Source organism: Lutra lutra, chromosome 4 (genome assembly GCF_902655055.1).
Source record: "Lutra lutra chromosome 4, mLutLut1.2, whole genome shotgun sequence".
NCBI classification, from domain to species: domain Eukaryota; kingdom Metazoa; phylum Chordata; class Mammalia; order Carnivora; family Mustelidae; genus Lutra; species Lutra lutra.
This window is the reverse complement of record NC_062281.1, coordinates 49,961,266-49,975,455: the sequence shown is the minus strand read 5'-3', so window position 1 is coordinate 49,975,455 and position 14,190 is coordinate 49,961,266. Positions and strand designations below refer to the sequence as shown.

General features: G+C 39.6%; 1 protein-coding gene across 1 annotated transcript in view; it reads left to right on the top strand.

Moving 5' to 3' along the window:
- Positions 1-12,740, top strand: part of ATP6V0D2 (ATPase H+ transporting V0 subunit d2) — a 45,680-nt gene extending 32,940 nt beyond the window's left edge. The window contains exons 4-8 of the mRNA XM_047728000.1: positions 66-145; positions 1,551-1,628; positions 8,430-8,606; positions 9,819-9,896; positions 12,245-12,740. Coding sequence (XP_047583956.1) covers positions 66-145; positions 1,551-1,628; positions 8,430-8,606; positions 9,819-9,896; positions 12,245-12,406 — 575 coding nt within the window. The 3' untranslated portion in view covers positions 12,407-12,740. The remainder of the gene's footprint in view (positions 1-65; positions 146-1,550; positions 1,629-8,429; positions 8,607-9,818; positions 9,897-12,244) is intronic.
- Positions 12,741-14,190: the final 1,450 nt, after the last annotated feature.

The following is a 14,190-nucleotide window of genomic DNA, read 5'->3' as shown; positions in this document are numbered from 1 at the left end:
TCTTTTCTACAGTTAATAATCATGCTTTGAATTAATTTATTTTGTGTGGTAATTTCTGCTTTCAGCTCCATTCTTTCAAGACTGTATGTCTGAAAATACCCTTGATGAACTGAATATTGAATTACTGCGCAACAAACTGTACAAAGTAAGTGTCTCCCAAAATACTGTGTGTTTCTTTATGACATAATACATCTTAATCAGAGTTCTTCATTAAAAGTTACTTTGCCCATCAGCCAATTTCTGCAATTATGAAGCTTTGCGGGCTTGGAATACAGCTTTTATTGTCCTGGTCTTCTAGTTCAGTACGTAAATGTCAGCTTCCCCTGAAACAGCAAGATTTTTGAGAGGAAGTATGTACCCCATTCTTCTCTTCATTCCTAGCTCCTTGCCTGGGACATAAAAGGTAGCAGTTGGATGGATGGATGTGGGTGGGTGGACAGATGAGGAAGGTGAACCATATCCATTTTTTAAAAACCCGCATACAGGGGTGCCTGTCCGGTTCATTTGGTGGAGCCTGCAACTCTTGATCTCAGGGTTGTAGGTTTGAGACTCGTGTTGGGTGTAGAGATTACTTAAAAATAAAAAAAGTTTTGAAAAATAAAATAGAAAACAATGAGCATACCTAGTGATCCTTGTGTTACACAGTATCCATCTCTGTCCTCCTTGAATTTCACCTTGCCAATCTGACCAGCTCTCCGTCTGAACTATGTTGCTACCATTTGAGTAGCTCTATGTCCTTTGGGCTGAGCAAAATCTGGCTATTTTCACTCATACAACCATAGAATCTTTGGACAATCTCACAGAGTAACTAAAGGAGTGTATGCTGTCGTGCCATTTATATAACTGGCTATGCTAAAACATATGGTCCTTTCAAAAGCACTGTGTCGCAGGTAATTTTCCTTTTTGTGAAGAAATGTATGGACTTAGAGAAGGCATCCTTGAGATACAGCTAACAGAAGGCACTGTTCTAAGCAGATTATAGGCATTAATTCACCTAATCTAGCCAGCAAAACGCTCTGCTCTCCCCAATCCTCAGATAAGAAAGCAGAGACCTGGATAGGTAAGATTTACTTGGCAGAAGTGAGTTAGCTAGTAAGTAATTGAGTTGGGATGCAAACAGTCTGTTTAGCCCAGACTCTGCCTTCCAGTGTGTCCTCCATGTTCAAAGCCATCCCAAACATGTCTCCTGGGCACCAAGAGAGATTAAATGTCAGCACAAGACCAAATCTAGAACTCCTTAGTGAGTTCATAAAAGAGCTTGGCACTCTTATTAGAGTACCAAAAGTTAACCGTGTGAAATAAACCCAAGAACCATGCAAAAAAAGTGCTTTTTAAGGAATCATAAGGTACGATAAATACAATTTTGTTCTTTTTTAAAGCTGTGCAGCATGCATCAATGTGAAAGTTTGTATCAAATTTGTAATAATATATCGCCCTATGGGACAAGTAATTCAAGCTCCATTAGTATTTAATAAGCCATGAAAAGCTGATCTACAAATTTCCAAAGGAAAATATCTTCATTTTATTGTTTTATGATCTTTCTTCTTAAGTCTTACCTCGAGGCATTCTATAAATTCTGTAAGAATCATGGTGATGTCACAGCAGAAATCATGTGTCCCATTCTTGAGGTAAGAAAGTCCTTGAATTTCTTTATGCCAAATAATGTGCTTACATACTTTTCATTTACATAATTGTACTTATATATCTTTATGTTAGAAACTCCTTTATCTGCGGGTTCCTGTGTGGCTGTCAGTTAAGCATCTGCCTTCAGCTCAGGTCATGATCCTGGGTCCTGGGGTCAAGCCCCATGTTGGGCTCCCCACTCAGCAGGGAGCCTATTTCTCCCTCTCCTTCCACCCCCCTGCTCATGCCTGTTCTCTCTCATGCTCTTTGTCTCTCTCTCAAATAATAAATAAAATTTTTTTTAAAAAGGTCCTTTATCTAAAAATAAAATAGGGGCGCCTGGGTGGCTCAGTGGGTTGAAGCCTCTGCCTTCAGCTCAGGTCATGATCTCAGGGTTCTAGGATCGAGCCCCGCATCGGACTCTCTGCTCAGCAGGGAGCCTGCTTCCCCCTCTCTCTCTGCCTGCCTCTGTGCTTACTTGTGATCTCTGTCTGTCACATAAATAAATAAAATCTTTAAAAAAATAAATAAAAATAAAATAACATATTTCATCATATATATCATTTGATGTCTTCAGTTAAGAGTGACATTTTCTAAGTTTTCTACATAGAAATTCTAATTTTGGAATTAGAAAAGAATAATGCTTATAGAAGTTTGGTCATGATTCATTTTGATGTAATATAAATGAAGTAGATTATAATTAGTTAAAATTTGGGTATACTATGATCAATTGGTAGACCATGAGTACTTGTAATAATAACACAACTTCCCTCCAACATTGGGCAAGTTGGGAATTCTCACAATGTGGAACCAAAGTCCACTGTAGGCCTTGTTCCTTATATAAATCCTAAAATAAAGGAGGCTCAAACAATCCTCAAGTGTTCTGCTCTGGGTAGGAAAACTCTTTGGGTTAGGTGATTCACAGATGGCATGCTCACTAAATTAGGTTTCAGGCGCCACCACTGCTTTCTAACCTGCCTCTCTGACTGATGCTATAATCTTTTTCATTCTTCTTTATCATCACAGATTTCATCTGTGCTCAGAGATCGTCTTGCTTGCATGTGTGGATCTCAGAGATTCAGGCTAGAGATCAGAAGGATCTGGGGATATCCTGGGCATAGTTTGTAATGTGTTTCATACAAATCTCTTCTGCTGGCTTCATTTGGATAAGGGGCAGCCGGGAGGCAGACACCATTGTAGACTTAAAAAAGCCCTTTGCTTTGCCCTGTGAAACTAAGTTTTGTCTAAAGAATGTCTTTAATCGGGGCACCTGGGTGGCTCAGTGGGTTAAAGCCTCTGCCTTCGGCTTAGATCATGATCCCAGGGTTCTGGGATCGAGCCCCGCATCCGGCTCTCTGCTCTGTGGGGAGCCTGCTTCCTTCTCTCTCTGCCTGCCTCTCTGCCTACTTGTGATCTCTGTCTGTCAAATAAATAAATAAAATCTTTTAAAAAAGTCTTTAATCATTAGATTACCTGTCACAGTGACTTCATTGGTAGGTAGATTAAATAGTTCAATGACTTCTGATTTCAAGAAAAAGCCTGATAAGAACTGTCCTTTAGTCAAAAAAAGGAAAAAACAAAAAACCTGAATAACTTCATCTGCATATATTTTAAATTAATTTCTAAAACTGCATATGATAAAATTAGTTCCTTCAAAACATCTAATCATTAAAATTTTACGGTTAAAGATACTTTGTTATCCCCTGTTGAAACTCTTCAAGCAAAAGCAGTCCTTGAAGTAACAATTTATCACTGGAAAACTCCAAGAAATCTTTTTTGCCTTTATCTATATTACACAGGAAGTGGGCATGGATAAATAAATAACATTTTTTATGGTATACTAAATGTCAGAAAGTGAGCTAGTCTCTTTCAGACATTCTGATCACATAACATAAGTGACCTGCTGGCCCTATGAAGCATTCTCCTTGTCATAAATTTTTAACTGCTAGCTACCCTATAAGAAGCCACATTATCTATGGCTTGAAAATGTAATTTCTACTGACATAATTCCTATGGTTTAGAAATGGCTTGTGTGCTTTATACGTACAAAATATGTGAAATAAGAGCTATGGCAAAACTCATAACCTTACAGAAGATGTAAAATGACACTATTAATAGTTAACATTTATTATGTGCCAGATAATATCCTAGCTGCTTTATATACTTGAATTCACTTGGACTTCAAAGCAGCACAATGAGGGCACCTGGATGGCTCCGCTGGTTAAGCATCTGCCTTCGACTCAGGTCATGATCCCAGGTCCCGGGATCAAGTCCCACATCAGGCTCCCTGCTCGGGAGGGAGCCTGCTTCTCCCTCTCCTTCTGACCCTCCCCCCATTCGTGCTCTCTCTCTCTCTCAAATGAATAAATTAAAAAATCTGAAAAAAAAAAAAAAACCAGCACAATGAAAATCTAAAAAACAACACAACAACATAGGAGTTTAGTATCTATTTCTCAGAACTGGCAACTGAAGTGCAAAGAAGGCTAGTAACTTGCCAGAGGACACATAGCTGATAAGTGGTAACGTCAGAATTTGAACCCAGATAGCCTAGCTCCGGATCCTGTGTTTGTCCACTATATTACCTCTACATTAACGTCACTATTCGCAATTCTTGGATAAAAGTAAGTGCTAATTTGAGGCACCTGGGTGACTCAGTTAAGCATCTGCCTTCCCCTCGGGTCATGATACCAGGATCCTGGGATCCAGCCCTGCATTGGGCTCCCTGCTCAGTGGGAAGCCTGCTTCTCCCTTTCCTTCCGCCATGCCCCCTGCTTGTGCTCTCTCTCTCTCAAATAAATAAAATCTTTTTTCTTTTAAAGTGCTAATTCATGAGCAAGATCATATTGCATGTGCTATAAAAATAAGAACTGGGTAAGAATTATGTCTCTGTAATCCTCAGTAATGTAGAAAGGACAGCACAGTATTAGAAGAATCCTTATCACTGTAAGGGTTTGATCAAACTATATACCCAGTGTTCCCATTATCCCTTTCCTATGCCCATGATACTACCACATTAGATTAGGTTTTCTTCAAGCTGTGTTAAAAATAAAAGTACAGGGGCACCTGGGTGGCTCAGTGGGTTAAGCCTCTGCCTTCAGCTCAGGTCATGATCTCAGGGTCCTGGGATCGAGCCCCGCATCGGGCTCTCTGCTCAGCGGGGAGCCTGCTTCCTCCTCTCTCTCTGCCTGACTCTGCCTACTTATGATCTCTCTCTCTCTGTCAAATAAATAAATAAAATCTTTTAAAAAAAATAAAATAAAAGTACATTTAACTATCTTTATGGAAAAGCATTATTACACTAGCATGCAGTTATGATGTCTCTAATGATATGATCAGAAGAGATCTGTCAATTTATATAAATTGATGTATTTTAAAAAATAAATAAATAAATTGACATATTTACATAAATATATCAGATCATTTAATTAGCCCCCGTTTTACTTGTGCACCAGTAGCGCACTTCCAGTTAGAGTTCTTGCAAGTCTGTCCTTATTTAATCTCAGTTGACAGGATACTTCAGGAAACTCAGTATGGTAAAAGAGAGCACTGTTAACCTGGCCTTGCATGCAAAAATTTGACCTAATTACAAGATTGTGACTTCACATGAAAAAAAAAAAAAAAGAAAGAAATTGACTTATGTTCAAGACAAGTGTACTGCAGTTTAACGTTTGCCTTTGTGCCTTTTATTATTTGTCTTTGCCCTTCTGACAACCTGTATGTTTAACGAAACAGTGAAAAACAAGCTTAGAATAAGTGTGTTTCATCTTCCCGAGCTAGCGAGGCTGGGTTCGATTCCCGTTCGCCATCAGCCACGGCCATCAGCCCCTCTACCCACTGCCCCCACGAGGTATTCCTGCCCTCCAATAATGAACTAGCAAGAATGTGTCCTGATCAGCCCAACTCGATCATGTGCAACTGATAATGATTTTGAATACATCAACAGTATACTTTTGCAACAATAACACAAAATAAGTTATGGTTTTAAAATGAATGAGTGTAAGGAAGAGTGAAAGGACATAGGACATCTGGCATCATCTGTGCCACACAGGAAGCCAGCCCTCCATAAATGACAGAGAAGGCTTAAGTGAAATCGAATACCACCCATTTACTCTCATCCGTAATCAGATGTTGTGTCAAACTGTCTGCTTAGGGATGGTCAAACACAAGATAGCCCTTTTACAATTTCAAGACTATAGCTCCTTTCACTAAGAATACACACACACACACACACACACACACATGCACACACAGAACCTCCAGACTAGAAAAAATTTCTAAGGTAGATATATCAGGCAGGTATAGTAAAAGGGAAATTAAAGGATAATAGGAATTCAAAGGAAATCATATCAAATTGGGGAGGAAATAAAAGGGCTTCTTGTTTAAAAAAAAAAAAGTGGCATTTGATGGGACCCTCCAGTGCCCGTAAGGTTTCAACATGGAGGTTTCTGGAAGGAAGGACACACACTGTAGGCAAAGAGAAAGAAGTATTTACAAGAAAATGAAGTTGGCAAGTTCAGAGAACCTTTGTATCAATCAAAGTCCTCTCTTGGCATAGCCTGTGAAGCCTTTTCTCTTCCCAACTACCTGTCCAGGTACCCAGTGCTGCCTACTTCTTCACCTGCTTTCCCAGTGCTTTGCCCAAGACCATTCCTCCATGCGTCATGCTTTAACTTCATGCGCCTTCCTCCTCTACAGCAGCCTCTGCTGCTCGGCTCGTCTGCAATGCTGCCTAGTCCACAGTCCACCCTGCTGCTCTCCTGAAAACCCTAACATCTTCTACAGCAGTGCATGTCAATGATTGCTCAATAAAACTGGGGTGGGGGGGTAAAAAAAAAAAAAAAACAAAACTCCAACATCTTAGAACTAGAAAGCACATTAAAGGGCATGTGGGACAATTAACTCTATTGTTGGTCCTCCTGCTCTAATTTTTATTTCAAGATTTCCGATTGCCTTGAAATCTCCCTCTTGCATTTCTTCTGTCCCTGGAAGGCCTAAAATTCCTGACAGTTACATTCAGTGTCCAGGGTCAGCTGCCTTTGCTTCTAAATGAGGTCTCTTCCTGCTTGTGGGTCACCCATACTTGCCATGAGGTCAGTCAAAAGGATCAGAAGGAACCAACCCTCACCCTCCTGATAGGAAACACCTGTTCTAACCAGAGAGTTCCAGTAAAATCTGTTGCAAGTCTGGATTTGTTAATTCGTCAAAAGTAAGCTGATCAAAGTAGAGCAATTTATTTCAGCTGTTGTTTGCGAACAAATAACCTTGGAATCCTGTTAAAATGCAAGCCCTTGTTTAGTAGGGCTGGACAATGGCCTGAGACTCTGCATTTCTTTTTCTCATGACCTGAGCCAAAAACAAGAGTGGGACGCCTAACTGACAGAGCCACCCCAAGACTGCATGTCTAACAAGCCTCTAGGTGACATCAAAGCTACCCATCCAAGAAACACACCTTGAGTAGCAACATTATAGAGAATATTGGAGAATTTTGAAAGTAGTAGAATCACAGATCACTGTATTGGATTCAGTAAATAGTTGTGGTCTTTGTACATTTCAAGCACTGGATATTAAAAAATAAACAATAAACAAGAGTAACATGATTTCCCTCAAAGATTTTACAGTGTAGTAAGGAGAAAAATAATTTCCAGATTTTAAAATACTGTAAGTGCAGGGTGTTTCAGGTAGATGGAGAATTTCTCAGCTCAAGGACAAGACACTATGAGAAACTCCCATGATAGGCAGAGAGGATCCCATGAAGGGCAGACTAAGAAGGTATGGTCAGAGGACGTAGGAAGAGAACCAAGAGACAGAAGAAACATTGAATTGAAAGGAATAGTAAGAAATTTCAAGAAAAACTGAGTGGTTAGAGGAAATCGGCCTGACATGGAGCTGGTTGCTCAGGTGCCTGGTGGTGCTCAGCACAAAGACAGGACCTGAGTATATGCGGCCCACCTGGGAGAGCATGAGGTCCAGGTGAGTAGATAGGCCTGAGAGGAAGGTACCTTGTCCTGGGCCAAATGATCCTGAGCTACACAGTTAGACTGATTGATATCCAACCTAGGACTTTCAAGAAGAAAACCAAAACCACCAAAGTACAAACAAATGGTAAGTAGCATAAAGCTTCATTAGGTTAAAAAAAAAAAAAAAAATCCTAACATCAGGAACCAGAAAGAGATGTTAACACTTACAACACACACTCTTTGTACCAGACACCCTGCCAGGCACTTCCACTTATCTTGTCCTATCCCTGGATAGACCCCAGCAAATAGGTACTATTCCCATTTTTATGGAAGAGACATTTGAGATTCTAGTGACCTATGTGATGGAGACCCAAGAGTAACTAATTGCAGAGTGCCTGGGAGGTAAAGTTCAGTGGGGTTTCAAGAGTCATGGACCATTAACACTGTGTGATCCTTCTCTGGCAAGCAAAATTATTCCATTAAGAGTTGGGGCACCTGGGTGGCTCAGTCGGTTAAGCAGCTGCCTTCCGCTCAGTTCACAATCCCAGGCTTCTGGGATCCATCCTCTCCTTGGGCTTCTTGCTCAGCAGGGGATTCTGCTTCTCTTTCTCCCTCTGCCACTCCCCCTGCTCATGCTGGTGCTCTCTCTCTCTGTCAAAATAAATAAATAAAATCTTAAAAAAAAAAAAAGGCTAAGGGAACATTAATAACACATGTTTGTATTATAATTAGACAAAAATCTGGAAAGAAAAGCAAATCACTGTGGAAATGAATTTGTCTACTTAGGGTTCTGTTTATAGCATTTTGTACATGGTTAGATTTCACTGATTTTATGTCTTGCAAATTCAGTTTGAGGCTGACAGGCGTGCTTTTATCATCACTCTTAACTCCTTTGGCACTGAATTGAGCAAAGACGACCGGGAGACCCTCTATCCGACCTGTGGCAAGCTCTATCCTGAAGGGTTGCGCCTTTTGGCTCAAGCAGAAGACTTTGATCAGATGAGGAGAGTAGCAGAGCATTATGGGGTACGTAACTACACCAGGCACCCTGAATTTCTCACATTTCATCACCTGTACTTTAGAAGTTCACACATTAAATTTACATGTCTTCTCTAAAGCAGTTACGTTCTTAAGGTAGAAAGCAATGTCATTCTAGAACTTCTCCCAAAGAAGTACTTCAAATTTCCATGGGTTTTTTTTCTTTCTTTCTTTCTTTCTCTTTCTTTCTTTCTTGTTCTTTTTTTTTTTTTTTTTTCCTTTTGGAGATTCCTGCCAAGCAAGTACTTGTTTAAATCTCCAAGGAGCAGTCATTTGAACAGGTCTTTTGAAGTGCTTCATAGAGCAAGTTCCCCAAGGGACTGGTGCAGTGTTCTGGATATGTGAGCTCATGTCAAAGTTACAAAAAAGAGCCTGACCCAGCAGTCCTAATACATTGGGTAGACACACTCAGGTACAGGATGTCTACTTGAAATGAAAGGGAGAATATGGACCTACTGGTTTCTACCATTCCCTTTAATCAGGGCCAGAAATAGGGGATGAAAAGAGGGCTGCTATGTTGTTCCCCTACTCCACATCCAAATGCTCTCTTAAGAGCCTGTGGCTTCTCAGCTCATCCCCTAATTCCATTCCTTCTGACTTACGGTGACATGATGCCCTCCGGGTAACTTTTCCAGAACTGGGATGACACTCTTATCTTTTCTTATGGGTTTCTGAAGCCTTCTGGGAAAGAGAAGTCAGCAAACTGCATAAATCTTTATAGTAGCTTATGTCATCACAAGAGGCTTTTTAGCATAATATTACATTTCGAGCTTCTCCCCAGTTTCCACCCCTTCCACACTTGAAATTCCATGTGAATTTTATCAATTTCATTTCAAAGAACCCATGAACCCATCCCATGATGGGTTCATGAACCCACAGCATTCATTTATCCTCTATAATGTGCCCATCCAGCCCTAAGAACCTAATGCAGAAATTAACTCATCTAAGTATATCCAGAGTAGACTTGCTCTTGCCTCTTGCCCTGTAGGCCCAAATAAGCCAGTAGGCTAGATATCCATCCATACTCTTTTATCTGGTTTTTTCGGTATTGTTTTCAGGAGGCCAAAGATCTCACAAAAAAACATTCAGTCCTTCCGGGTAGATTAGAAGAGAGACATCATTTCTATATTGCTAGGAAAATATCTTCATACATATTTATAAGAAATGAGAATCTGTTTAAAAATAGCCTCTGTTTTTTAGGTATACAAGTCTTTGTTTGAGGCTGTGGGTGATGGCAGTGGAGGAAAGACATTGGAAGATGTGTTTTATGAGCATGAGGTATGATATAAATGGAAATGCTATTAGCTTATGTGTGCTTTTACTCTCAGTTTTATTTTTTTTTAAAGATTTTATTTATTTATTTGACAGAGAGAAATCACAAGTAAGCAGAGAGGCAGGCAGAGAGAGAGAGGAGGAAGCAGGCTCCCTGCTGAGCAGAAAGCCCTATGTGGGGCTCGAACCCAGGACCTGGGATCATGACCTGAGCCGAAGGCAGTGGCCTAACCCACTGAGCCACCCAGGCGCCCCTACTCTCAGTTTTAGATGTTTCTTACTTTGGGTTTTCTTTTGGGGGGCTTCTTTTTTCAGTTGATCGATTCAACTGATTAAGTACATTCACAATTTGACAGCCAAATGGGTATTAGTGTCTCTCTGCCTTGGAGGCCCAGTGGTTCACATATGATGGCTTCCTGTTGACTTGTCCTAGCCAAAAACACAGTGTGTCCTATCCAGAACACATAGTGAAGCTCTGGAAAGAATGCAGCTATTCCATAATTAACCAAAGAATCAGAAGTAGGACATTCTTATGATCATATATGGATTATCCTCATGGTGTACACTCTGTTATGTGCATCTCACCCTAATCCATCCCTTAAGAAGGATTTGTCTATGGTTATAATACAATTTAGGAACACAGTTATAACACTTAGGAATTATTTGCATGGAATTCTATCTGGAGAGTCTAGACTATTCTCTTTCCCTGAAAATCAGAAGAGTATTTAATCCATTTATAGTCAATTCCTGGGCTATTAACTATTCAACAAAGGGCTTTTTTTGAGGGAGATGGGGATACCAGATAAGGTCTCTCAAATCTGGAGAATTTTTCTAGTGTGTTTTATTCATTTCTCTAAAACCACTGGCTCTTCCCTTTCAGTTGATTGACAGAAAACCCTGAAATTTTACCCAAATTTAGAGTAGGACTGGCTCCAGAAAGCAGTTCAGGCCTCTTCCTCTAAATCCTACTCCGGACATCTTCAAACAACTCTCTAGTGCCTGTCATACAAAGAAGTAAAAACAATGTAAAAATACCCCATATATTAGGGAGGTTTTTAAAATTTCACACTGTTGCACAACCGCTTCAAAGAAGGCTGTTAAGAAAGTGGCCCTTCACAGGAAAAAAAAAGTGTCTGTTGCTGAAAGCATTCAGGAAGTCTTCCACTTCCTGAATACTTAGCTTGACGCTTTCACAACTGCGGGAGGGACGCAGTACCTCTCATCCTTTTTTCAAAATGGAATGGAATAAAAGAATTGTTCCATTTCAGACTTTACATCAGTTACACAATTTTTTAAGTTGTCTTTTACTGAGGTAAAACAACTGCAGAAAAACAACAACAACAACAAAAACAATTTAACAGAATGTCAAATTGCTACCAAGCATCCTAAGAAAGCTCCTTATGTCGCTCGCTCCAAATTCCAGGGGCCTGTGACGTTGCCCTGGAGGAGAGTTAGGCAGCCTGCAAACCTTTTTAACATTTTCCAAGTTGTGGCCTAGGAAAAGTGGTTTACCTAAATGAGGAAAGCCCACTAGCTAGAAGCCAACCATATTTTTGCTACAAAGTTCCCCACATACATACACAAACACTAAGATTTTCCCGGGAATCTTTGTGCTAGCAGTGCTGTGAAGATTTGGAGTTTGTCTAGTGATTCTATAAACCCACTTTATTTTACTTATTTTTTTTTAAGATTTTTTATTTATTTATTTGACAGAAATCACAAGCAGACAGAGAGGCAGACAGAGAAAGAGAGAGGAGGAAGCAGGCCTCCCGCTGAGCAGAGAGCCCGATGCGGAGCTCGATCCTAGGACCCTGAGATCATGACCCGAGCTGAAGGCAGAGGCTTTAACCCACTGAGCCACCCAGGCACCCCATTACTTATTTTTTATAAAGTTGCTTTTTAAACTACTATTGTCTATCTTTATCTGTAGAGTGACACTAAAGTTCCCTTTAGAACTTGATGAATTGCTACCATTTTCCTGTATTTGGTCCAATTTGGGCATTGCCTGTTTGTTTATTTATTTATTTATTTATTTATTTTAAAGATTTTACTTATTTATTTGACAGAGAGAGATCACAAGCAGGCAGAGAGGCAGGCAGAGAGAGAGGGGGAAGCAGGCTCCCTGCTGAGCAGAGAGCCCGATGCAGTGGTTCCATCCTAGGACCCTGAGATCATGACCTAAGCTGAAGGCAGAGACTTAACCCACTGAGCCACCCCGGCAACCCTGGACGTTGCCTATTTAAATACAAATAAGCACTGTACAAATACAAGCCAGTCTGAAGTTTAATATTATTTCATAAATGTTGTATACTCCTGATAAGTGATGGTCTTCATTGGTTTTTTTCCTTCCCCAGGTAAAAATGAACGTGCTGGCATTCAACAGGCAGTTCCACTATGGCGTGTTTTACGCATACACAAAGCTGAAAGAACAAGAAATGAGAAATATTGTGTGGATAGCAGAATGCATTTCACAAAGACATCGAACTAAAATTAACAGTTACATTCCAATTTTATAAGCCAGTGTGGGGCTTCCAATGCAGAACATCTTAATTATTAAGAAGAGGTTCCAAGGAAATTAAAAATTGTGTTATATTCTCTGGGTTACACAAAAATAATTCACACTGCAGCTTCATGAGTTGCAGATCCACTAGGAACATAGTAAACCAAGAGAAACAAAGTGATTCTTTTTTTTTTTTTCCAGCTGCCTTAAATTTTTTTCCACATTTATGTCTCACTCTTTATCAGACCTTAGACATTAATTCTAATTAACCCTCTGGTACTTTTCCTATTTTTGTTTGGTTGTATTAACAATCAGATCTAATTAAAGTGTTTTACTCTTGCTTTCCCTTGCTTCTCCGTAGGCCCAAATTACTATTTGCTTTACTTTTCCTTCACTTAGGTCCACAAAAATCCAGGGTTGTGCGAGGCCAGTATTGACCATATGTGCTGAAAATATTGTATTTCTTTTCTTTTTAAGATTTTATTTTATTTATTCTTTTTTTTTTTTTGAGAAAGAGAGAGAGAGTGCATGTACACACAAGTGCGGGGGGGTGCAGAGGGAGAGAATCCTAAAGCGGACTCCCCGGTGAGCATGGAGCCCAATGTAGGGCTCAGTCCTATGACACACACCTGAGCTGAAACCAAGAGGTGGATGCTCAAGTGACTGAGCCACCCAGGCACCCCAAAATTGTAAGATATTTAAAGTGTCAATGTGATATTTAAAAATCAATGTGAGATTTTATATATATATATAAAATCATGTGATGATTTTATTTTTTTATTTATTTTATATATGTATATATAAAATCATCACATTGATTTTTAAATCATCACATGATTTTATATATATATATAAAATCATCACATTGATTTTTAAATCAATCTTTTGATTGAGATATATATATATATACATATATATATATATAGAAAAGACTCCCCCCATCAAGTAAGTTATACATCCATCACTTCACATAGTTGCCTCCCCAGCCCCCCTGCACCCCCCCATGAGGACATTTAAATTCCACTCTCCTGGCAAATTTCAGTTATACAGTAGTGTTATTAACTATAGTCACCATGTTGTACAGTTACATCCTCAAACCTTATTCATCTTATAACTGAAAGTTTGTCCTCTTCTCTAACCCCTCCATATCTCCCCACCCCCCAGCCTCTGGCAACCACTTTTCTTACTCGCTATTTCTAGGAGTTTAACTTTTTGCCCTTTTTTAGATTCCACATAGAAGTGGAAATTAAAAGGAAATGTATAGCTAAGATTTTAATCTTTATGATTAGACTTTTTAATTCAGTCATATTTTTCTTAAGATTTATGGAGGCATGGAAGACTGGATGATGGTGATTCTCAGCTCTCAGTGTCCAGATCGTGTGGTTGTACACAAGGATTCACCTTGGTGGTGTGATGACAGTGATTTATATTGAACCAAACTTTCAAAGCCTCAAAGGCTTTTCAGAAGAAAGCTCAAAGGAAAGTTATGCAATATCCACACATGCAAATACCTAAACATAAATCATGTTATAGAGAGTTAATACTTCACAGTTTAATTGCCCCTTGTGTTAGGTATAATTCTGTAAAATATCAGAATTATCTGAGCCATAGAATTTAACATGAGTGGTTAACAGTGGCTTTAATCATTTAGGTTCACAAGACCCTTTAGGAATCTGATAAGCACTATGAACACTTTCCCTGAGAATAATAGACATCTGCACATTCCCCAAAGTGGTTTCTGAAAAGACTGTTGATCCTCTAAAATCCATTCAAGTGCAGCCTAGATGTCCACAGACTCCA